General features: G+C 52.7%; 1 protein-coding gene across 3 annotated transcripts in view; it reads right to left on the bottom strand.

The window, feature by feature from the left end:
* Positions 1 to 356: 356 nt before the first annotated feature.
* The window catches only part of VIPR2 (vasoactive intestinal peptide receptor 2), a 70,564-nt gene continuing 46,349 nt past the window's right edge, over positions 357 to 24,571 (bottom strand). For 2 of the 3 annotated variants that reach the window (XM_078436911.2, XM_078436905.2), the window contains 9 exons: positions 20,716 to 20,813; positions 14,382 to 14,523; positions 9,028 to 9,178; positions 8,290 to 8,350; positions 6,746 to 6,815; positions 6,149 to 6,240; positions 2,998 to 3,127; positions 2,862 to 2,924; positions 357 to 2,188 (listed from right to left, as the gene is read on the bottom strand). In XM_078436911.2, the coding sequence (XP_078293037.1) occupies positions 2,015 to 2,188; positions 2,862 to 2,924; positions 2,998 to 3,127; positions 6,149 to 6,240; positions 6,746 to 6,815; positions 8,290 to 8,350; positions 9,028 to 9,178; positions 14,382 to 14,523; positions 20,716 to 20,813 (981 nt within the window). In that variant the 3' untranslated portion in view covers positions 357 to 2,014. The remainder of the gene's footprint in view (positions 2,189 to 2,861; positions 2,925 to 2,997; positions 3,128 to 6,148; positions 6,241 to 6,745; positions 6,816 to 8,289; positions 8,351 to 9,027; positions 9,179 to 14,381; positions 14,524 to 20,715; positions 20,814 to 24,571) is intronic. The other variant, XM_078436910.2, reaches the window with a different exon arrangement.

Consider the following 24,571-nt stretch of genomic DNA (forward strand, 5'->3'; position numbering starts at 1 on the left):
CGCGCACACGTGCGTGCACACGTGTGTCGGCCCTGCCCCCAGTCAGCAGGTTCTCGGGTTCCTGTGTGTGTGCACTCACCCCCAGGGCTGCTGGGGCCACCGTAAGTCATGATGACCGTGGACCAGGATGCTCTAAGGAGGATGTCCTGGAAGGCGGCCTACGTGCCTTGGGGAAGGGTGGCTGTTTCCAGCGGCCGTGAAGGTGCCAATGCCTTCTCCTTTCCCTCCTCTATCAGAGCTCCGCTTTACGTGTGGATTTCCCCTGAAGGTGATGGTGCTCAGCTAAAAAGTGCAACCTCTCATCAGTGTGAGACCCGAGGACCACAGGACTTGCAGAGCGAGTCTACCAGCCTACAGATAGGAAATGGGGTTTTATTGAAGTTTCCACACGTGACTTGTGGGTGTTCCATACACATGGACAACATTTAAGACGACACATGTTGATTCTTAGACCACCAGCTCCTGCTGTTAGTAAATATTCAATTTCCGGTCCCCCTTCCCGTTCCCAGGCAGGACAGACCGGTCGACGCCTCACTGGGCCTTGGCCATGCCGGCTGAGGAGAAGGTCCCTGGATGGCCAGTGCATGTCTAACCCCGGAGCATAGCCTGCGGCCCCACATAAGCCTGGGTCTGGCTCTCCGCTGGTCACGTGGACCCGGTTACAGTAAATCATCTGAGGTGGGGGCCCTGGCTCCAGGTGGCCTCTGAACACAGCCGCTCTGCGTCCCTGTCTGTCCAGGCCTTTTACACACACCAACTTGAGCTGCGGGACCCAAGACTAGCGGCTTCCACTCTGGCCCGCCCCCGTCTGCCCCACCCCACTCCCTGGCACCGGCCATCGAGGCCGTTGGCCCTGTGGCCTCGGTCTGTGGTGCCTCAGGAAGAAGACTTAGTGGCCTCATTTTGGGGGGGCAACGGTATCATAAAAAGGGTTGAGGAACTGAGTGCAGCAGCCGGACGGGGTTTGGGCAGAACGCCCGTCTATTGGGTGTGCAGGGTTAGGGCCGGGACAGTGTGGCCTCAGTCCGCTCGCTGACTTCCTGCTCCCTCTGTGGTTGTTAAGCCACCCAGACCTCCCTCCAAGTCTGTAGACATCAAGGGAACTGGAAGCTAGGACTGCTGCTTGTCAATTCTGGACAGAAGCGCTTGACACATTTTTATATTTTGTTAGACTAATTCTCCATTTAAACAGAAATGACTTCAAGATGATTTTCATTAAGAGGAGAATAGGATTCTGCTCCCACTAAATAAAATGCCTAGTGTCTCTGTCGCCCCGATGACCAGATCCCACAAGCCCAGCCTTCTCACTGCTCTTGGGGGAAGAGGCCTGAAGTGGCCTCATGAAGAGTCTGTTTCAGTGGTTGAGGGCCCCTCACAGAGCGCAGGTGCCCTTGAGGGGTGATGTGCCACCCCTCCTGCTATCATCTGACAGCTGTCTCTGCACTTTCCTTGGGCCAGGCCGGCTGTCCTGGTGGACAAGCAGGGAGAGGAGGCCCTGGGGCAGGAGGGGAAAAGCAGGGGCGCCCAGCAGGGGCAGGTTCCACCTGGACTGGCCGGAGTCTCACAGAAATCCTCAAAGGGCTTCTGTGCATGAGTCCTGCAGACAAGAGGGCTGCCCAAGTGGGGACCGGCCAGTGGTGGGGGTCATGCAGAGGGAGGGCCCAGCCCCCAGGTCAGGCCACTGCCTCCTGCCCAGAACTGGCATCGAGATGAGAAAACCCCCTTGATTTCTTCCCATTACAGTTGGACCCGAGTTCTGGTCAGGGGCCGTCTCTGTCTCGCTGTTCTCTTTGAAAATGGGTCTATTTGGCCAGACGACATGGCCAGACGTCATGGCAAAATGACCTACCTGCTGGAGTTTAACACTAACTGGACTTAAGACCCAGTTACAGCGTAACCCAGTCCCGTGATGGGTGAGCAGAGGCCAGCCCCATCATGTTATGGAGGATTTCTCTACGGTGCTGGCTCCAGGGGAGGCCCGAGGGCTCTGGGGAGTCTGCAGCGTGGTGGCACGCTAGATGACCGAGGTCTCTGTCTGCAGGAAGGATGGGGCACAGGAGCCCCGGTGGAGCTGCAGGGCACTCTCCGAGCCGTTCCTCGAGACGGACGAGCCGTGGAACCTGTGGTCCCGGCCGCAGGGCTGGCTCGGACACCAGCCCCGCCACTTCCTCTTCAGCTCACTCTGCACCTGCGGCGGGGGCAAGGCAATGAGGAAGTGGGGGTCACACGGGGTGTGAGCTTGGAAACGTAAACTCGGGTGCCCTCGAGAGAGGCCCCCCCGGGCCGGGTCGGCCCCGACAGAAGGCGCCACCCCAACAGCGAGCTCCAGGAGGAGAGGTGACAAAACAGAAGGAACCGGGGATTTTCCTGACATCGGGTGGGGAGTCGGTACTCGGGAGCCCAGTGACAGAGGTGAAGGGTGTTTGAACTGATGGAAGGGAGAGGCATGTGGTGAGCAGGTACACAGAGCTGCAGGACAGGAAGGACGTGGGAAATGGCATTCAGCGGGCAGAGCAGGGCTCAGAGGGGCTCACGCATGGACGTTCTGATGAGATGTGGGCTGCGAACTCAGGGAGCAGGATTCTCATCTGTGTGTCCCTCCCTCCCCACTCGGCCCCATGTCCAGGGTCAAGGAGCAAGATGGTGACCGTGCAGAGTGGCAGGGTCCCTCCCAACCACCCAGCCGGAGAGCCTTCCCGAGCAGGGCCGGGGGAGGCCAGGGCGACCGGCACTGCTGGTGTGGAGAGAAGGAGGCGGCCGTGGCCATCTGGGGCACTGGGGCTGCCCGACAGCAGACCTGGACCCTCGTTCAGGTGGGGGGGGGGGGCACATGAGGAAATCCCGCACAAGCTGAATGTCACCTGCTGTGACAGGGCACGTACTTCACTGTTGAGAAAACAGTAGAGAACCGCCACCACCAGGCCCTGAAAATGAGAAAGGGTCGTCAGAGGCCACTCGCCAAGCTGGGGGGAGGGCACGGTCCCTTCCCAGGTGTACCTGAAACGATCCGATGCACAGTTCAAACAGTATCTGGTATTTGGAGGAGATGCCGATAGGAAACACGGCAAACACCATATAGTGCACTCCAAACAGGGGGATGAGCAGCAGAGTGGACTTGGTCAGCCTCCTGCACCGAAGAGAAGGGCGCGAGCTCAGGCCTGTGCCGGCACGTGCACGCAGGCCCACGGCCAGGGCCTCCCCCGTCTGGGCCTCGTATCTCACGGATTTAAGCGACACCCCCGCCCCCGCCACGGTCAGGGTGTGCCAACGTGGGGAGGAAAACGAGCACGCCCGGGCAAGTTCTGAGACGATGTCCCACGAGTTCGCCAACTGCGACGCCGGCCTGAGGGGCCTTAGTGCCCCGGGGTCGGGGCCCATCACCAGCACCTGAAGGGCAGAGTTTTACTCTGGGATCAGAAGAGCAGACTCAGCAGGGGTGCAGCTGAGCGCAACGTGTGGCAGCAGGGCGGCGACCCACGCTCTGGGTCCCACGCGTTCTGTGGAGCACGTGCAGACCCTCTGTCCGTCACATTCCCGCCCTCCCCGGTCAGGTCAGAAAGCAGATCTTCCGCTCACTGCATCACGTGCTGGGCTCGCTCTGCCCTCCCCACAGCTGCACCTGTTGTCTGTGTCCCCGTCCCCATCCCCTGAGCAAATACAGCCTCTGTCTCCAAGCCAGTGCTTCTGGAGCCTCAGCCGCACCAGAGCCACCTGGAGGGCCAGCTCCACCTTCGGGCTGCCGGCTCTGAGGTCTGGGGTGTCATCTGAGAATCCGCATTTCTATCAGATTCCCAGAGGTGCCACAGCTGCTGACTGGGAACCCTGCTTTGAGAACCACTGCTCTGAGCCGGGAACTCTCACCACTGCACGTGACCATCATGCAGGGATTCAAACAGCTCAGTCCAGCCTCCTCACTCCTATTAAATCAGGTCTCTGTGGGCAGCACTGGCCCTGGCAGTTCTGGCTGGTTCCAGCGTGTGGCCAAATTTGACCCTTGCAGCTCCAACAAGGTCTGTGTCAGGAGCATTGGGGTCAAGTCGGGGCTGGTCAAGAATGAGGGTCTTGGCCCCAGGCCAGTCAGGCCACCTGGTGATGTGCGTGCAGGTCAAGACGCCCTAATGAACACCCCGCAGCCTCATGCTGAGGGAGATGAGGGAGGAGGCCTTCCCCCCCCGACCTTCTCTAGTTCGTTGACCTTACCCAATGCTTAGAAAAAGTCATGAATTTCTTTACGTATTTTTGAGGCACATGCTTCAAAGCTAGCACCTAGAGCCTGGGATGTAAGTTCTGGAAGTTTCCATCTCTTTTGATTTCCCTCACAACAAAATACCACGTCCTGTGGCATTTACAAAAAGCAGGGTGTCTCTTATTTCATGCAATCTGCACAAACCCCAGAAGCCCGGGGTATGACCTAGGCCTCGTCGCAGAGGATGGCCCATCAGCAAGCATTGCCCCTTCACAGCCCCAGACGTCTAACCTTACAAGGTTGCTGCCCTTAACACCTCGGTTCAGCATTAGCCTGTGGACAGAAGGCGGGGCTGTGTGGGGGCCTGTGTCCTTCAGTTCACTGTGAGACGGGAGCCTGTCTGAACGCCCTCCTGTACTATGCACCTTGGCAGCTTGCTATGATGCTTGTCTCTGGAGGGACTTCCAGCGAGGCTGGTCCTGTTCTGTTACTGCTACTGTTGTAACAATAGTTACAGAGAAGAGACATCAACATACAACCAGAGGTCAGTGTCACAGACATGCTCTGCCTTTTTTGCTATCCTGGAAAAAGAACAGATTCTATCTCCCTACTTATTTTTGTTTCTAAAATACAAGCAGGTATCTATAAGACCTACCTAATGAACACTCCCAAAGAACCCGCAGAAAAGGTCAACATGGGAGCTAGACCAGACTGTCCCCAAATCAAAATTTCAGTTTCCGGGGCAACCGAGAACAGTCCCAGCCCTGAGCTGCAAGTGTGGGTGGGCTCCAGGACCTCCAGGTTTATCCTTCGTGGTTCGATGTGGGATCCCATCTCTAGGTCTGGCCTTTTATGCAGCCTCCTCTGACGGGCCGGGCAGAGAAAGCGGTTCCTTGGATTTCACGTGCCCCAGGGCACAAGCAGATGTATCTGTTTACCAGACTTCCCCACAATACTTACTAGTGCCGGGGACTAAATGTCTTTAAAATATTAACTCAGTTAATCTTCATACCTTAGTGACAATTACTATTATTTCCACTTTACAGATGAGGAAACTGAGGCAGAGAGCAGTGGAGTCACATCCCCAAGGCCTCTGGCTGGTATGTAAACCCAGCACCGGGCCTCTGACCACGAGAGATGCTGCCTGTCTGGCTTCTAGGTCCACTCCTGTTGTCTGAAGGGTGGAGAGGAAGGAGACACTGCGTGGGGCCACCCCCGGCCGCTAGTCAGATAACCTGCCCAGGTCACACAGCTCTGGGTGGCTGAGATTCCAGACCTGGTCTACCTGATCCTGAGGCTCCCACGGGCTGGACCAACCACTCCACGCCAGTGTCCACTTTATAACAGAGATGCGGGCTTTACTTTTTCTTTATAAATTCTTGATAGAAATTTATAGAAGAATCTTTACGTTCTTTTATAGTCTTCAGGCCCTCATTAATTAGCTGGATGACTGTGGGTGAGTCACTTAGCCTCTGCTCTCTTCCCCAAGATGATTACCATCTTCATGTAATTACTCAGCCAATAAACGTGAGTTACTATGAGGCCCAAGCCTGGCATTAGGTGCCAGCGTGAACCGCGTGGTCTGATGGGGAGGAAGAATTAAGCATAAAACACAAATAATGTGTGGCCAAGGAGAACAGGCAGGTTACAAAACAGAAAAGTGGGCAAATGCTTCGGTAAGCAAGCTCACTAGAGGATATCCATGCAGAAATGAAAGACGGAGGCTTGCCCCGAATAATAACCATGGCACCATGGCAACCGCCCGCCCCCCCCCCCCCCCCCCCTTAGAGAAGACACTGCTGAATTAGCCACGAGCACAGTCCTGCCCCTGAAGGGGGAGAACCTGGGCCATTTCTTGGTGCACAGACCCAGGACCCTAGTGTCTCTGCTCTCCATACATGCCCATCCTCCCCACTCTCCGTTTCCAGGCAGCTCAGCCCTTGGACCCACACACATACTCACCTATACTGTGACTGGTCATTGCCGCCGACGTCTGGGGACGTCAACTTCTGGAGTAAAATCCGTATAATACTAACAAAAAGGACAAAATTGACCTGCACAAATAGAGACAACATGTGGTATGTGAGGTGGGTGTGGCCAGGATGTGTCAGCCCCCCTGGGTCGTCTCCTCGCCTGGGACAGAGCTCCAGGCACCTGTCACAGAAGCTCAGGAGCCCAGCCCAGCCTGGGTCTCCCCCAAAGTTGCAGCCTTGTCTCTTGACTGCCTCGTGTCTCACAAGTGAATTTGAGATGTGAGATGTTAAAGGGAAAAGCAAGTGAGCCCTAACATTGTGACCTGGTGACTGTGACTCCCACAGGTCTCCTTCGCCACAGGGGAACGCGCAGCTCTCTCCGCTGCCCCGCCCTCATTGAGATCTCATCCTGAAGGGGGGCGGGTCCACCTCTGCGACTGCAGGAAGGGGCCGGGCCGCTTGTGTGTGGTTCTCCAAGACCGAGTAGAACAGGGCTATTTATATTCAGTACAGGGAAAGGGGCTCCTTCTCTGCCCAAATGTGCAACCCAAGGGATAACTCATGTTTCGATACCGGAATTACTTACTATAATAGATATTAAAATTGGTGTTCGTATAACCCACCAGGGAACACTGTGGTCATTGGTATCCCAGCAACTATTGAAAAGAGAGAGGGAAAATCATGTTACCTCTGATTCATCCACAAACCAAGCACACAAGGGTCCGTGCACTGCCTGTGGCCTCGCCCCTGACGCGTAGCTCGTGTTCATGCCAGCCAACATCAGAAAAGGGAAGTTTCTCTCCCGAAAATTAATTTCCTCTCACCTCCCAAATGTTTTGTATTTGTATCTTTCTTAAGTTTATTTATTTTTGAGAGAGAGAGAGAGAGAAATAATGATTGGAAGGGTGACAGAGAGAGGGAGACACAGAATCTGAAACAGGCTCCAGGCTCTGAGCTGTCGGCACAGAGCCCAACGTGGGGCTCGAGCTCCCCAACTGCGAGATCACGACCTGAGCCGAAGTCAGATGCTCAACTCAAGCCCCCCAGGCGCCCCTGTATTTGTATCTTGAATGAAGGGTCAAATTGCCTCTGGAACAACTGAGGCAGGCACAGCTAGGAGTGTCTGTCTAGCAGGGTGTCTCCATTCTCGGTCTTCAGCGTAAGGGTGGTCCCCAGTAGGAACTAGGATGGGGTGCTTGCAAGTGTCTCCATTATTCCGTCTGTCACCCACACCCCCACAGTGGGGCTTTGCAGCCCCTCCCAGCAAGGGCAGAGACCAATCCATGCCTCTGAATCTTAGCTGGTTTTGGCAGTAGGATGTGGAGCCCTTGGAACCTGCAGGATAGAAAGGAGCCTTCCGGCTGGTGCTGCCTCAGACTCGCCAGCTCTCGGCCAACCCGGCAGGTGCCCGTGGTGTGTGAGCAAGCCGGGTTGAGGCCAGAAGAATGCCATGTGCACAGAAACACACCATGTAAACCGTGATTATGTAAGCCACTGAGTTTCAGGGCGGTTTGTTACCGGGAGTAGATAAGTGGTAAACACTGACAACCCTTTATGAGGCACAACATTCATGGGGGGAGCTGGTGACACCTGAGTGTGGGGCCATGATCCAGCTCACTATGTATGTGAAACAGAGGAGCTTTGGGCCCTGCTCACGCTGCATTTTAGAGAACAACTATCTCAGAGAGCTGCACTCCCGCTGGCCATTTCAACCTGGTCTTCAACTGGCCACCTCTCCATACTTGGCTCCGGGCAAACAGCGCCTGCGTTTTGCTTGGTTCCCTTTTGTGAACACTGCTTCTCCTACCTGATGCTCCTCCCCTCTCTGCCTGCGTTATCCCAACCCCAGCTTCGCGCAGGACCTGGTTCAGTTCCCATCCCTCACACCCATCTTCTCCAAACACTCCCGCCCCAAACAATTCCTCCCTTGTGAAGGTCAAGGTCTTCCCCATGTTCAAATGTTCAAATGATGGCCGCGTTACTCTCCGCGTGGCTGCCACTGCAAACGCAAACCTGCCTTCCAAGCAGATAATAAGCTGCTTTCTAGTTTCCAAAGATGTAACGATGCCAGCAAGTAGCCAGCATAGCTCAATCTCACTTTAAGGGCAGAGGTATGAACACAGCACTCACCCTGTGTCTTCTAAGGAGAGCCTGGCCGCGGTCCATGCGCCTGTGCAGATGGTGGGGATGCCTGCAGAAAGACACCAGATTCCCCCCAACCCCGCGCTAGTTAGCAGCTGTGCGCCCTCCTCCACCAGAGTCGGCAAGGACAAGGGCTTTCTGACGGAAAGATCAAGCGGAAACGCTTCAGAAGCACACAGAAGTTTATGCTCATGCCATACAAAGCAGTGGCGATACACATGTGTTTGAAAGCTGGAGCTTCTCTGGGTGGAATGCGTCACGGTGCATCGTGAGTGTGGTCACTGTGGGCTGGAGTGTGGCAATGATCGCAAGAGGTGACCCTCGCTGTGAACGTGGGTGTCTCGTGGCTTCACAGCCCTTCCAGTCCCGACTAGTGGAGGCTCCTGCCACCTGGCATGTCATTGGGACCTCCTGGTAGAGGGCTTTCTCCTCCAAGGCCCTTCTTTCTGACTTTCCCACCACTGGGGGAGCCCCAGGAGTGGGAGCTTAGAATAGCTTCAAACCAGGTTCCTGATCCCCAGAAATATGCAGGTGTTGTCTCCAGGAACCTAGTCACCCGAGAAAAGCCCGTCCTAATAGGACCTGAAGAGCATCGTACAGGGGCAGGAAAGGGTTTTCTGAACTGAGAGGTCTGCGTTTATAGATGAGAGGGGCAGGAACAGAGGCCCGGAGGGTTGCTGGGTGGGAGACAGGGTGTCGGGCACACACGGGGAGGACAGTCCTTACCCCATCCGATTAGGAGATAGGCCACGAAGCGTCGGCCGGGGGAAAATATGGCCACCAGGAGGGTGTGCAGGTACAGCCCCTCCACCAGCAGCCAGTAGAAGTTCGCCATGATGCAGTACTGGAAAAGCACCAGGCTCAGCTTGCAGCCGACCTGGAAAGTCACGGACAGAGCAAGAGAACATGTTCAGGCCATGATAAGACAGCTCACGGTGGACAGAAGTGCTCCAGGGCACAAGCAGGCACACGTTTGTGTGACGAGCTGAGGACACCAGCACAGCAGTGTTAGAGTGAGGCCCCTGGCGTCCACAGCCCTGGGACCCAGAACTTGCTGGAAGAGAAACACGGGCAGGAGGCAGATGTCCACAGACGCCTCTGAAGGCAGCGAGCTGTGGGACTGTGGCAGTGAACACACCCGCCTGTGCCCCCTGCCCCCCCACCCTCTGCTCACCTACCTGCCCCGCTCGTCCTCACCACCCACTTGAGAGGAGACAGAAAAGTAAAGGGCAAAACAAGGGAATCCAGCAAGCCCTCACGTCCCCAGGCATTTTGAAAGAGGTTCACTGGGAACAAACACACAGCATATAAAATAAATGTATTTTCACCTCTCAGACCTTCACATGAACGTACGGGTGTTTTAGCCTCTTGAGCAAATATGAAATTGAGGCTTTTAGTCAGTAAGTTTGTTCAAGTGTACTAAAATGATCAGGACTTCATTTCTATTCTTCTATATCTCTGCTGCCTCCCCTCCCGAATACATATGTATCCAGGTGCGACGGAGATGCACGCATACTTCCACGTGCTTATATGTATGTGTGGGTATATTTGATATATGCGTGAGTATGCCTCTATAGATGTGGATATGCTCACATACATGTGGATATACCGAGACACGCGGATGTTCTGTAGAGGAATATGCAGGTGGACACACATGTGAGGTAGATACACGTGTGCGTATGTGGATATACTGACATGCTGACCTGTGTATTTGGGGGCTGATGTGCTTACAGGAAACTCACGGTAGCCCTTCCAAGCTGGTGCCCGGGGCTGATGGGAGCGTTAACCAGGTGGCCCACTGAAGATGCCCCTGCACTCTCTCCGGTATTCCCACCCTGACCCTGTTCCGGTCTCTCTTTCCTAAGTAGGGCAAGGCTCAGCTTATCTTTGTAAGGTGCTGCACGGAGAGTAGTTGCGGCTAGTTGAGGCTGAGGGCCAGATGCCCGCAGGGCCGGGAGCAGGGCTGGCACGTGGAAACCACCCACAGAATGTCATGACCCGGGTGCTGTGAGCGGAGAGGCGCATGTGGGGACGCAAGTACGGGAGCAGGGAAACTAACCGAAGTGAACTTGTGACTTCGTGCCACAGAAGTGCGTGTTCCGCGCCCACCAGACGGCAAAGCTCTGAAAAGCTGCACGTCATTGACCTCTGGGAAAGCCAAGCGGCAATGTTTGTTTCAGTTTTTAAATACACGTGCCCTCTGGTCCGCGGTCCCTCATGACTTCCTTCTGAGGGAAGAACACGGTGCATGAAGACACGTGTACACTGACGTCTGTGGTGCTTGTAACTGGTGGGACGATGAAATAAGGTCACGTCCACACGCTGCACTATTGTGCCACCATTCGATGTGACACACCAGGGGACTTGGAGGGTTGCCATGGTGTCCTGCCGCTTGAGGAAGAGAGACGCAGGAAAAGCCTGTTTAACTTGACTCCATTGTCTTGGTAAAACAGCGAAAACGCCGTCTCTGCCTTTCTTCTCATTTGTTCCTTGACCATCATGTACGGACAGGAGGTCTGCAGTGACAAGCTCTCTGCTGACCTCCCCTTCCTGGGTGGTGGTTTCAAACTGCATCCCTCAGGGCAGAGAGCATGGCAGGAGCGCCTCCGGGACCTGCTGCAGCCCGGACAGCACACACACACACACACACACACAGGTGCATGGGCCAAGGCCCGTCCCCTGGTCCCGGAGACTCCCACCAGTGTGCATGGCTGGAGTCAAGGGGAGCAAGCCGGGGGCTCCTGCTGAGGGTCAGCGTCCAGGCACCCACCTGGTGTTCATTGTCTCTAGACTAGACTATGCCTTTCCAGAGGCCAGACAATCGCCAGGCAAAGCCGTGCAGAGAAGGAGGCCGTGTGTGCGGAGATGGGCGGTGGTAGGGAACTGGAGGTGGGGCACTGCCCCCTGTTTGGCTTTATGATAGAACACAAGGCACTTGGCCTCGAGGCCCAACTCCCTGGAGAGAACAGGAAAAGCTGAACCCACCTCCAGGTTGTCAAAGGTAAGAGTGAGTAACACACCTCACCGTGCAGAAATGTAAGGCGTGTCCCTAGTCCCTGGGAGACTTATGGCATCTGTAGTTGTTGGTTAAAAACAACAAAAAAAGAGGCTATTTAAATGTGTGAAAACACCATGAAGCAGAGGGCTACGGGGTGAACGTGGCCCTTGGCGCATATGTGGGCCTGGCACGGCAAGCGACAGAGCTGTGTGCCTGTGGTGATGTCCCCTTGTGCAGCTTCACACGTGTCCTGTGTCACAGCAGTGCCACACTAGAGGATGTGGGGCTCCCACCGCACCACGCAAAGCCCAGACCAGCAGTCCTTTCAAGCACAGATCCGAACACGGACAGAATAAAGTCTGAAGGTACATGTGTGTTCCTGTGTGTGTGAGTCCCCCTGTGGGTGCACCCATGCTTGTGACTGTGTGTGTGCACCTGTGTCTGCACACCAGTACCTGTGTTCATGCAGGTGTGTACCTCTGTGAGCATGCATGTATATGTTTGCATGCATGTGCGTGTGCACACTCTCACTCCCTTCCTCCTGACCCCGGCCATTCTGACCTGGGCCGTGGACTGGCACAGCCACTCGGGGCCCAGGAGCCTCCATGACGTGCAGACGCTCAGCCTCCAGCCTGAGTCTGTGCCTCCCATCCTATCCTCAGCCCCCCCTGGGGCAGCAGGCAGCGGCCAGGTCAGAACTTAGCTCTGGGCTGGGTGCATCCCTGTTCAGATGTTATGGCTTCATTGCAGAGCTCATAGTTGCCATGTACGTCCCGACCCAAGCCCTCCCTGGGGCAGGCTGCACTCAGGCTCTCAGGGAGCACCTTGGAAAGCCCGAGGGTGGGTTTTTGAGAATCCTTGTCAACTACACATGCCATCTGTTCTGGTCTCAGTGCGAATAGACTGCCTGTTCCGGCCCCCTCGGCAGCCAGGAGGAGACACACTGAGCCCAGGGGTCACTGTTACGTCCAGGGTGTGTACAGAGAGGGGCCGGTGGAGGGAGAAGCCTTCTCTTGGAAGGAAACAGACTCTGTCGGGTTCCCGGTCCTGCAAATGTCTTGAGAAACAGACTCCTGGACCTATGTGGAGGAGATGTGCCCTGGGTTCGTCCTGGGAGCATAATGTTGGTTTGATCAAACCCAGCTGAGAACAAAAACGTCCACACAAATGCAACTGTAAGAAAAGATGTTTTTTCTGTGCCTCATGCTGCGGGCTGACTGCATCTCTGACTAACTTACGCAAAACCTCCAATTCTCTGGGCACAATAAGAAGGAAGACGCAGTCCTCCTTCTCTCCTGCCTTCTTTCCTCTGTTGGCACACAGCTCAGTGGCACCGTGCTGGAGGGGTGCAGCGGGGGACTGGGCAGGGGGACCCTGTCCCCGCTCCCTCCTTCTCACACTTCAGTCCTCAGACCTGGATCCTTGGGGGATCTTTAATGCCAGAGCGTGCTGTGCACCTGTGGCTTGAGCCCTGCCTGCGGCCCCATCGAGTCCCCCCGGCTGCTGGGCTTCCCTCAGCCTGTGTCCTCATTCACAAATTGCTCTCTGGAAGGTCACTGGGCACTCACCCTCAGTGTCCGTGCAAAGAGCCTTGTCCTCTAAGACTCTCGAGAAATGGCTGGGCGAGGCCCCAAGTGTTGGGAATGGCGGAGGGGTCTGTGATTCCCAGTGTAGGGGCAGGCGGGGAGCGGTGGGCAATGGCAGGGCACTTGCTCCCTCCGGTCCCCGTCACTCCCCTGCCCCTCAGGAGCCCACCAGGTCTTGTCTATGTGTCTGGGAGCACGGCCCCGGGCTGGACGCCCCACCAGGGCCCAGTCCTTTAATAAGAAGCAGAGGAAGGAGGGCTTCTTCCAGCAGAGCTTTGAGGCCCCCCAGAGAAGAGAGTGGAGGTTTCTCAGCAAGAGGAGAGCCCGGACTGGCTTTGGGGCTCACCCCTTGTCACCTACGTGGGAGATCCCATGGTGGGGCGTGAGCCCCAGGGGCCCTGATGTCCCCTCAGGGGTGGGAGTTTGCTAGGTGAAGGATCTTGTGTTAATTTTATTATTACAGCAAACTCCTTTTATTAACTCAGTCCAAGTGTGTTATGAGCTGATTATCCCCAGAAATACGTTCACCTGCAGCCTCGGAAACAGCTGATGTTCTGTGATGTTACAAAAGGCTTCACTGTCTTACAACTAATTCCAATCTGTTCAGTCCAGAGCCACAGTGCCACGCAGATGAGTCCATCTGCTTGGAACTCGCGAGGAGAGCCGGCATGCTGGCTCCTTAGGAAGACAGGGGCCAGCCTCAGAGCCTGCGGTCAAATCCAGACTGGGGCACCAGAGCCCAAGGCCCTGAGGACACTGCATTGTGCGGCCGCAGAGGAAACTCAGTGTAGGGATTTGCGTATTGGAGGGCACAGTAAATGCACCAAGCACTAAAGGCCCGCCAACACCCACCACGAACACAGCCAGGGGCGAAGAGCGGCACCAGTGGTGTGCATTTCTAGAAATCATTGGCACGGCCTCCCTTGTATCAAAGAGCTGGGCCCAGGCACACTCACAGATGCGCACTGGGCTCCTAGCAAGTGCTGCAGGAGGGAGTTCATTCACCACACAGGCGACTTCCTCCCAGCAACCCATGGAAGCATCTATGCTCATAATCTGGGAGATTTGGGGTGAAAATAATGGCGTTGTGCATCTGCATCAGGTTTTCTAGCCCAGAGCGGCTGCTGATCACTGGAGGCAGTGCCCTTGTGTTGTTCTGCCTCTGCCTGGGCTTCAGTGCTCAAGGCCCGTGACCTCCAGCCTCTGGAGGTGCCTGGGACATTGCAGGTGCCTTTGTCATTGCAGGTGAGACAAAGGTGAGTGTGCCTTTGTCTCACCTGCCCACCTGGACCTGCTCTGAGCCCCAGCCTCTTGGCCAGGCCCCTGCGCTTCTCGGGCCTGACCCCTTGCCCTCACCAGTGCCTCAGAGACCCCTGTGTGCTGGCTATGGGACAGAGACAAAGGGGTGGGGCAGTAAGGAGGCAAGGGCTCTGGGGCCGTTCACAAAGGCCACCCTCCCCTCAGTGACAGGATCCTGCTCACAGGGATAGCCTTACCCAGGAGGATGGCTGGTCAGGGCAGTGCAGCGTGCCTGAGCTGGAGTACAGAATATCGTCCTTGACCAACACTGAGATGGCTCTTAGGATGAAGGAGAGGAACAGGTTCAGGTGGATGTAGTTCCGGGTACAATGCAGCTTCCTGTGGTGGGGAAGGCAGGGATGAGGGGTGGGAGAGGCAGGGATGAGGGGTGGGGGAGGCAGGGATGAGGGGTGGGGGAGGCAGGGATGAGGGGTGGGGGAGGCAGGGATGAGGGGTGGGGGAGGCAGGGATGAGGGGTGGGGGAGGCAGGGATGAGGGGTGGGGGAGGCAGGGATGAGGGGTGGGGGAGGCAGGGATGAGGGGTGGGGGAGGCAGGGATGAGGGGTGGGAGGCAGGGATGGGTGGGGGGAGGGTTAGATAATCAAACTCGGATGTTGTGAACACATTAACAATTACCTATGTGGCTTTAATCTTAAGGTTTTCTTCTTTTTGTATGGAAGTTACTGTTCCTTACTGTATATTTGGGATGTTTTCAGTTTTGCATTATGGTAACTATTTTTCTACATCAAGCTTTTCCTTTATTTTTGATGAGCTCCTTAGGCTGGGGTTGTGAAATAGGATTTCAGGATAACACTGTAAAGCAAACGGTGCTGAGTCCGGAGCCTGCAATGGCGTGTGCCCCCTTCCAGCCGCCAAGACCCCACCTCCTCACAGCCAATTTCCTGCGAGGCCCATAGCAGTGATCTGCCTTGGAACTCAACTTTAATGATACCTTGCTTCTCTGAAAAGTGCTCGGAACATTTTGTTTCTAATTCTCTTGTACCGCTTAAATTCTGCTCTGGAGAACACTTATTTGGGCATTTGATTTGCCGTGGACTTTTAATTCAGAGCCCTCAGGAAGCAAGCTTCACACAAGCGCGCTCCCACAGTCACTACTAGATCTTTAGGGTTAAGTAAAGGTGCCATTTTTTGAAGGACATTAGAAAACACACCGCAGAAGTCTTGCACGAGAGGCTGGAAAGAAGCAGCTTATCTGACCACCTCCCCCCAGGGGGTCAGTGTGATTTCAGAAAGCCACCTGAGGACTCAGGATTGTGGCCAGAGTGGCCAGGACCTAGAGGGCCAAAACCCGGGTGAGAAGGGAGACACCGAGATGCACCCTACGTCCTCCCTCCGCCTCGGGTCTCCTCATGTGAGGCAGCTACCCACACAAGGTGTGCCGTGCTGGGTGAGAGGCCAAGGGATGAGGCCAAAGCAGTGGCTAAGGAAGTAAGGCTGGGAAGAAATGTTAGCAATCTCTCGCACTGAGCAACGGCTACTGGGATTCAGGGTCTGCAGGAACAGAGGCGCTCCTGGGCTTTAATTAGAAACCCCGGAAGAGCTATGGTCTAGGAACTATGACAAACCAGAAACAACAGACTTCCCAAAGCTTGAGACATGGTCTCAAATCAGCTCAACCCCCGAGTGGCTCAGGGTGATCTGCCCATCTTGCTAGAAAAATTAAATCCTCTCTGTAGCAAGATATCACCCAAAGCCTCTACAATTTAATTATTTGTAATTTCAAAAATGAATTACAAGGCGTGCCGGGAACAGGAGCTAATGATCAAATTCAACAAAAACCCCAGGGAATAGAAGGAGATTCAGATACTGGCATTTTAAGACATGCACTGTCTTGCTCAGATTTACATAGTCAAGAAAACTGATGAAGAGGTAGAGAATTGTATTAAAGAACGGAATTGATTATAACAATCAAATGGAACACTGAAAACTCAGAAAGAACCCTGAAATGAACAAATAGCTGAGTCTGATGTTAGATCAGACGTAGTACATGAGAATACTCTGAATTAGAAAACATATCAGTGGAGTAAGTACAGATTAAAGCAGAGACAAAATGAGGGAAAGCACAGAAAAAGTGTAGGAAATATAAGGGAAAATGGTGAAAACCCTGAACCCATGACGATACGGTTTGGGAAGAAACAGGAGACAAAAAAGGAAGAAGCAATATTTAAAGAATACTAGGTAAGAATTTTGGGAAACTAGTAAAACCCAGTAACAGATTAAAGGAATGTTATTAACCCCGAGAAGGAGAAATACCAAGGAAACTGCATTAAGTCCCATGATGGTGCAGCTGCTGAAAACCCGAGACCAAACAAAACCCTCGAGGCGTCCGGGGAAAACGACGCATCCCTTCAGTGCAGCAGCAGTGAGACTGGCAGCTGACTTTAAAAAGAAAAACGAGGCTCATGTTTAATGTGATGACAGAAAATAGTTGCCGATAAGGAATTCAACACTCTTGAAAATATTCTCAAATGAAGGCAAAATTAAGGCGATCTCAGGCAATCAAAAACCATGAGGAGTCATTGCTGGCAGGCCTGTGCTGACAGATACTGAAGGGGGTCGTCAGGCAGAAGGGGAAGGACCCCAGGTGGGGACACGAAATACAGGAAGGAACTCGGGGAAGACGAAGACGTCTCTAAATAGATACTGACTCTAAATGGCGGCAACTATAACGACCTATGGCCTTAAAATAGACGTCGGATTAAAATACAGCACAAAACACAAAAGGCATGGGTGGGGGTAAGTGGAATTAAAATGTTGTAAAGTCTCGAATTGATGGGGAAGTGGTAAAAATAGCAATTGGAGGTTAACTCCTAGGAGACAAGGATGCGTGTTGCAATTTTGGGGTGATGCCTAGAAGAAGAACAGAATGTATAACAATCTTAAAGGGAAAAACTAATAAAAATATTCAACAAATTAAAGGAAATAGGTAATGCGTGTGAAAGCCTGCTCCTCGTGGGAACAGCTCTCCTGGAAAGCGGCCTCTTTGCCCCACGTTGTCCTGTGCCCACTGCCCCTCGGGCTGGCTGCATTCACTCATCTCTCAAACCACCGTTCTCCCTTCCCTTCCCTTCCCTTCCCTTCCCTTCCCTTCCCTTCCCTTCCCTTCCCTTCCCTTCCCTTCCCTTCCCTTCCCTCCCCTCCCCTTCCTTCCCTTCCCCTCCCCTCCCTTCCCTCCCCTCCCCTTCCCTTCCCCTCCCTTCCCCTCTCTTCCCTTCCCCCTCTCCTCCCCTCCCCTCCCTTCCCTTCCCCCTCTCCTCCCCTCCCCTCCCTTCCCTTCCCCCTCCCTTCCCCTCCCCTCCCTTCCCTTCCCCTCCCTTCCCCTCTCTTCCCTTCCCCCTCTCCTCCCCTCCCCTCCCTTCCCTTCCCCCTCTCCTCCCCTCCCCTCCCTTCCCTTCCCCCTCCCTTCCCCTCCCCTCCCCTTCCCTTCCCCTCCCTTCCCCTCTCTTCCCTTCCCCCTCTCCTCCCCTCCCCTCCCTTCCCTTCCCCCTCTCCTCCCCTCCCCTCCCTTCCCTTCCCCCTCCCTTCCCCTCCCCTCCCTTCCCTTCCCTTCCCTTCCCTTCCCTTCCCTCCCCTCCCCTCCCCTTCCTTCCCTTCCCCTCCCCTCCCTTCCCTCCCCTCCCCTTCCTTCCCTTCCCCTCCCCTCCCTTCCCTCCCCTCCCCTTCCCTTCCCCTCCCTTCCCCTCTCTTCCCTTCCCCCTCTCCTCCCCTCCCCTCCCTTCCCTTCCCCCTCCCTTCCCCTCCCCTCCCTTCCCTCCCCTCCCCTTCCCTTCCCCTCCCTTCCCCTCTCTTCCCTTCCCCCTCTCCTCCCCTCCCCTCCCTTCCCTTCCCCCTCTCCTCCCCTCCCCTCCCTTCCCTTCCCCCTCTCCTCCCCTCCCCTCCCTTCCCTTCCCCCTCCCTTCCCCTCCCCTCCCTTCCCTTCCCCTCCCTTCCCTTCCCCTTCCTTCCCTTCCCTTCCCCTCCCCTCCTCTCGTTCCCTCCCCTCCCCTCCCCTTCCCTTCCCCTCCCCTCCCCCCCTTCTCTCCTTCCCTCTCCTTCCCTTCCCCTCTCCTCTCCTCTCCTCTCCTCTCCTCTCCTCTTCTTTTTTCTCCTTCTCACTCTCTCTCACCCATGACTTTCCCCTGAGTGCAGTGGGGGGGTTATCGCTGTCACTCAGAGATGAACACACACTAAATCCAAATAAATCACATTTGCTGAGTTTCTTAGCTGAGTCCTTTACCCCTCAGCGCTCAGTGTAACATTTCACTTCCGAGTATGGATCTGCACTGGATGAAGGGTGGAGCGGAGACCGTGGCCTCCAGAGAAGCCGCGCTGGAGCCCGCTAAGGCTCGGCGGCTAGAATGGAACCCCAACAACTCCCGAGGGTGGACGGAGGGGCGGGCGGTGGCGCATCTGTCCAGTTCTGCAAGCTGGGTGCTCGGCACCTCTGTGGGCTGCCCTCCTCTCGCGGGTAGGACGGGGACAGCAGTGGCACTTCCCTGCCTGAGCTAACGTAAGGACTGAGTTAATAAACACCTATAGAGTGTGTGGTGTGGTCTGTGTTAGCAACCGGCGCGGTTACTCCTGGGCTCGTGGGATTGGAGCTGCTTTGTCAAGTGCCTGGACCTCACACGCACTCAAAGATGGTGGCTGCGACGACCACCCAGCGAATCCCACGCAAAACTAGGTCGTGTGTTTGTTATTCAAGTCTATGCTACACTTTGGACCTGGCGTAGGAGATACGTCACGCCGTTTCTGTGTGTGTAAAAGAAGAACAGGTTACTTCATGCTTTCTTAGCTACGAGGCCACTATGAACAGCAAGTGTTCCACGACTGTAAGTAATTCTGTTTCCTGAGTGGTATTACTGGGTTGGAAATGGAGTTATTTTTACAGTCGGGAGTTTGAAATCGACACTTGTGGCATGGGACACATAAGCACAGCTGACAGATGGAGGCAGCAGCGTAAGCGCCTCTGAGGCCCAAGGTGGAGGCGGACCTGAGGGCTTGCACATCAGCTCTGGACACTTTTCCTGGCGGCCGTGACACTCCGAACCAGCAGCAGAATGACACCGAAGCAGACATGTCCTTTCCTAACCAAGTGTCACCAGTGGGTGACTAACGAGGTCCATGTATAAAAGACTGTTTGATACTCATGATGCCATCTGAGATTCTCTTAAGGACCCACATCCACATTTGCAAAACTTCCAAAATGCCATTAGGCTGGCTAATTCAGTATGTCATGTATCACAAATCTGAGAGAAATCGCCAATGCCACGGATACGGATTGTTCAACATGGGAACTCTTTAAACATAAGCTGAAATTCCTCTAGTTCAAGTTACCCTTATCGAGTCACCAGCTTACCTCCCTACATTTTTCCTTTCTTTTTCTTTAATCTTTAACCATTTGAAGATTTAAAAATACATAATAAAATACGAAAGATAGAACAGATATCAATGTTGCACCAGAGTTGTTCCTTTTCTTTTCAGAACTAGAATATGATGGTGACTACCCCACACGGTTCTGGATTAAAGGTACTGACGTACTCTTTCTGAGAATTACTACCCTCTAGATATGTTTGAGATGCCTGAAAAAAATAAACGACTTTATTACATTTGAAGGGATTCTCAACTGCGTTCTTCATCAGTTTTCACTTGTTTACTTCCAAGTATGGATCTCCTAATGGGCTGTCTGTTAGTTTCTAAAATATTCCATTTGTTTTATCTTTGATTTTATCTGAATACTGGCCAACGTTTGAACTAATTTGTGTGAAGATAAATAAGATTAAATCCTTGTTAAAATAAGTGGGATATCATCCAGTTTATTTAGTGCTAGTGACACTCAAGCTTTTCAAGCCAGAAGTTTCTGTTCTGAAACCAAAGCCTCTAACTCTAACCCTGACCAACCAGCTGTATACAGTGTATGTTGTTAGTTACTGAAAAGACCTACCAGCAGTTCAGGTCGGGGGGAACTCTAACCTCACCAGCATATGAATAACGCAAAATTTAGAGTGCTGACTGCATGCCACAGAGCTTCACTAGCACCCACACTTTACAGGTCATAGACAAGTTAAGTAATTTGTCCAAGGTCATACAGCTACTAAGAGACTGACCCAGGATTTGAACCCAGGCAGTCTGACCCCTGCTTTCATATTCTTGACCACAGTGTAGTGTCTCTTAATAAAGCACTGATGCCCCAAATGTAGCTGCTTTCTGAGTAGCAGGGGCGAGATCACATTGCTTCTATATTTTCAAAAGATTTGCACGATGGCTAACATTCAGTAAACAGCAGTTGAACTGAATTCTTGTCCAAAGGCAGTATTATCTCTTTATATAAGAAATGCAGAATAGTTAAATAAAAATGTAAATATTAGCATCATATTTCACACAAGCATTCCCCGAGGGAGTTTTACTGATTTAACACACAGAGAGAGGGCTTGGAGGCAGTGACCTTCTGTCCTCCTCTGATGGGCCTAGACGGCTTAAATGGACAATTTCTGGTCTCTTACTGCAGAACTGCTCATTTCTGATACTTACCTGAAGAGGCAAAGAATTATGCTTCCGGTTGTCAGGGAAATCAGGGAGACACTGTAGCCCAGCGTGTAAATGGCTTTCACCAGAACGTAAAATGCAATCTGCAAAGAAAGAAAAACACACATGTGAGCTTTTGGTGGCCAGCAGTGGACAAAGCATAGGTTCCCACATCCGGCCACATGCTTCCTTTCATGCAGGGCTCTTGGCTGCTGATGGCCGGGCACATGAGAGACAGTGTCACTTCACAGCCCACCTCCATTCTTCTTAACGCTTATTCATTTTTGAGAGACAGAGATAGAGTCCGAGTGGGGGAGGGGCAGAGGGAGAGGAAGACAGAATCTGAAGCAAGTTCCAGGCTCCGAGCTGTTAGCAGAGCCTGACGCGGGGCTTGAACCCATGAACCATGAGATCCTGACCTGAGCCGAAGTCATATGCTTACCCGACTGAGCCACTCAGGTGCCCAAGCCCACCTCCGTTCTGAACCCAGACGTTTTATTCACCTCTTTAAATGCCCACCTTTTTCCTTAAAATTCATCGTGGATGACTTTGTATGGAGCAAGGAGAAGACTGACCTGAAGGGGTTCCCAGCTTCACTGTCTGATCACTGTTCTGCTGCTGAGACCAGAGGGGTTTGGAGGGGGTGCTTCCTGTGAGAGAGCCCCAGCAACCACAGGAACTGGCTGGTTTTGCAAATGTGTTCTGACCTAACTGGGTTTACACTGCCCTGGGCCCTGGGAGTGGGGACCATGGGACATTCTGCACTGGCCCTGATTTCTCCATAGCCCGGTTCACACCAGCTTAGTTCTAAACTGTAGAGAGGGGTTGTGCCCACCAGGGACACACTGAGAAGAGCCCTCACCCTGGGGTCATTGAGCTAACTCAGGTGCAGGCTGGGGCAGGAGGGGTGGCCCGATGAGGCCTTTGCTCCTGCAGCTTCACGGGGCTCGGCCACCGCCGCAGGCCAGCGGACCCCTGTAGGCTGGCCTGCACCCACCACCCATCCCCTGTGTTGTTCTTAACATCAAGGTGATGACTTCAGCAAGGGTTTTCCCTCTCTGTTACCCTTGTTATTGCAGGCTCAATACTGAGTAATGATATATTTCAGAAGTAAACTATAATATTTGGAAAAATGAGTTTCTAGTTAAGATTTAATGAGAAAATGAAATAAATTAGTCTAGCCTCTCGAATAGTTCAGGCAATCAAGGTTAGCTTGAAGTTCGACCTGGCAAGCTAATGTATTATCTGATATCAGGAGGATTTTTCCTTGTTGAACCTTAAGACGCAAACCAAGATCCCCGTTGTAGACTTTAAGGAGTCTGCACCTGTGATGACACTGTTGGCATTCTTTTTAGCTCAAGAAGAGAGGCGAGGGCATGCTGGCATTCTGAAAGTGTCTTTGAAAACTCTAATTTTAAGTCTTTGTCCATTTTCTATTCTCTGTACTGAGTGAGGGATTGTAAATAGGACTGGTGATTTTGTTTTGTGGTCAGAGTTCACATTAAATAACGGAAAATGCAATATTTTAAACCTACCAAAAGCATAGAAAACAATATAATGTATACATATCATATAATATCTAATATATACATAACATGTAATATGTTACATACATATTAATATAATACATCTATATATCTATAATATACGTTATATGTTATATACATATAATACATCTATAATATAATACATCTATAACATACCTACCAACAATCACCAAAACCAGGACGACAACTGAGTCAGACCCCGGGGATGCCCCAGGTAACCACTTTGCTTATGCTGGGGTGCTGACCCCCATGATGCCCTCGCAGGGTGTGTGCATGTGATCAGTACCTCGTGCTATTGCTCTGATGTTTTAGTTTTATTCTGTGCACGTGCTGCATGTAACTTTTATCTCCCTGTCAACTGTGTTATTTGCTGTCCAGTATTTACTTTACCTTGTTTTTTAGTGCCTTCTGCCTAATTTTACCATTGCTTAAAATTTTTTTTTATGTTTTTAATTTTATTTTTGACAGAGAGAGAGACAGAGCGTGAGCAGGGGAGGGGCAGAGAGAGAGGAGACACAGAATCTGAAACAGGTTCCAGGCTCTGAGCTGTCAGCACAGAGCCCAATGCGGAACACGAACCCACGAGCTGTGAGATCATGACCTGAGCCAAAGTCAGACGCTTAACCAACTGAGCCCCCCAGACGTCCCTACTGTTGCTTTAAATAGTCAAGTCTTTGCTAGGCTTCCTTATCTATCTATCTATCTATCTATCTATATCTATTTATGCTTACATTATTTCTTGATTCTCAGTTCTTTCTGGCTTCATAGTCTCCCCTGAAGCACATTCCTTGGGCATTTTTAATGAGGGTTTCCTGGTTGTGGATCCTGTTGGTTTGTTTTTCTGAGATGTCTCCTTCCCTTTCATTTTTGGGTGGAAGTTCAGCTTCAGCACAGTCTGAGTGGACGGTCATCTTCTCCAGGCCCTTGGAAGGCACCTGCTGTCTGTCCTGCTGCTCTTGTGCATGCAGGGGGCCGTCTGTTCTTGGTCTCTGGCATTTTCTGGCATCGGCACCATTGCCTGGCCGTGGCCTTCTCTCTGTATTTGGGGTGATCCTGCTCTCCGCATTGGAGAACTGGTGCATCACCCGGGCTGTTAGCCATGGCATGTCCTCCTGCCAGGCCTGCCGTCAGACTGACCAGCTGTCCTCCCGAGTGGTTCCCTCTCCCTACCGCATCCGGTGCTACGTCCCTGGTGCCCACATTCCTCACTGCAGAGCCTGCCTCTGAGCTCCTATGTAATATATCTTCCTGACTTTTATTTTTAGGTCGATTTTTTCCCAGATAAGGTCTGGCTACAGCATCTTGTTTCAGGTTTATATTTTTAATTTCCACTTTTTCAAAAACATTTCAAATGCACTCATGCCTGCTCACTTCATTATTTGAAGCTTTGAGGATGTAGCCTCACTTTGGTACCTGCGGACTTGCACACACAGTGGCTCCTTCTTTGTGTAGTTTGTGCACTGGGGAGACAAGCTTGTCCTCGGACTTGGTCTGTGGGCACTTGAGGCCTGGGTGAAGATGCTTCCTTCCAGAAGCACCTGTGTACCGGAGCCGGGCACCCCCGCTGCGTCCAGTTCAGGACACTTTACATGAATGTCCCAGCTTAGGGTTTCTGTACCAGGAAGAAGACACAAATGGGAAAACCCAGCTTTCGGGGGGACACACCTGTGGTGACAGATTTTTAGATTTTCCTCCTGGAAAGCAAATGCGGGTAAGAAAATTTTCTTTGTCACCTCCGTGGTCTGATTTTTGGTCTAGCTCTCAACTCCAGCCGCCCACCACCATCTGCACTGGGAAGCCGTTCATCCCAGCTCTTCATGATGACCCAGCAGTTGCCCTGGGAACCAGCCGCCCCTGTTGCCTGGCACCTGTTCTCAGCTCTTTTATTGAGATTTTTTTTTTTTTTACTTTCTTGAAATCTCAGCTGTGCATTTTAAAGCAGCATTGTCATACCTTACTTAGTATTTTTGGGTGATTTGTAGTGGGAAGTTTTTACCCCCAATTTCTTATGTAAGATTTTTATTTCTTGCTGAACTTGTGGTATTACTGGTTAATTTAATTCATTCTGCTCAACCCATTACCGAGCACTTAATTGGAACCAGACACTGAGCAAGGTGCTTTGGGTACAGGATGAGTGAGAGAAGGGCCCCACCCACGAGGAACAGGACACAATGCATGAGCTGGACATTGAGATAGGTATGAATTAAAAAATTTTTATGTGTTCACTAAAAAAAAAGGAGTAAGAGAAAAAAAGAGGAATATACACATTTCAATTTATATTACTTTGCTTAAAGCTGGTTTAGGTTTTCCCCATC

Source organism: Panthera onca, chromosome A2 (assembly GCF_046562875.1).
Source record: "Panthera onca isolate mPanOnc1 chromosome A2, mPanOnc1 haplotype 2, whole genome shotgun sequence".
Classification (NCBI taxonomy): domain Eukaryota; kingdom Metazoa; phylum Chordata; class Mammalia; order Carnivora; family Felidae; genus Panthera; species Panthera onca.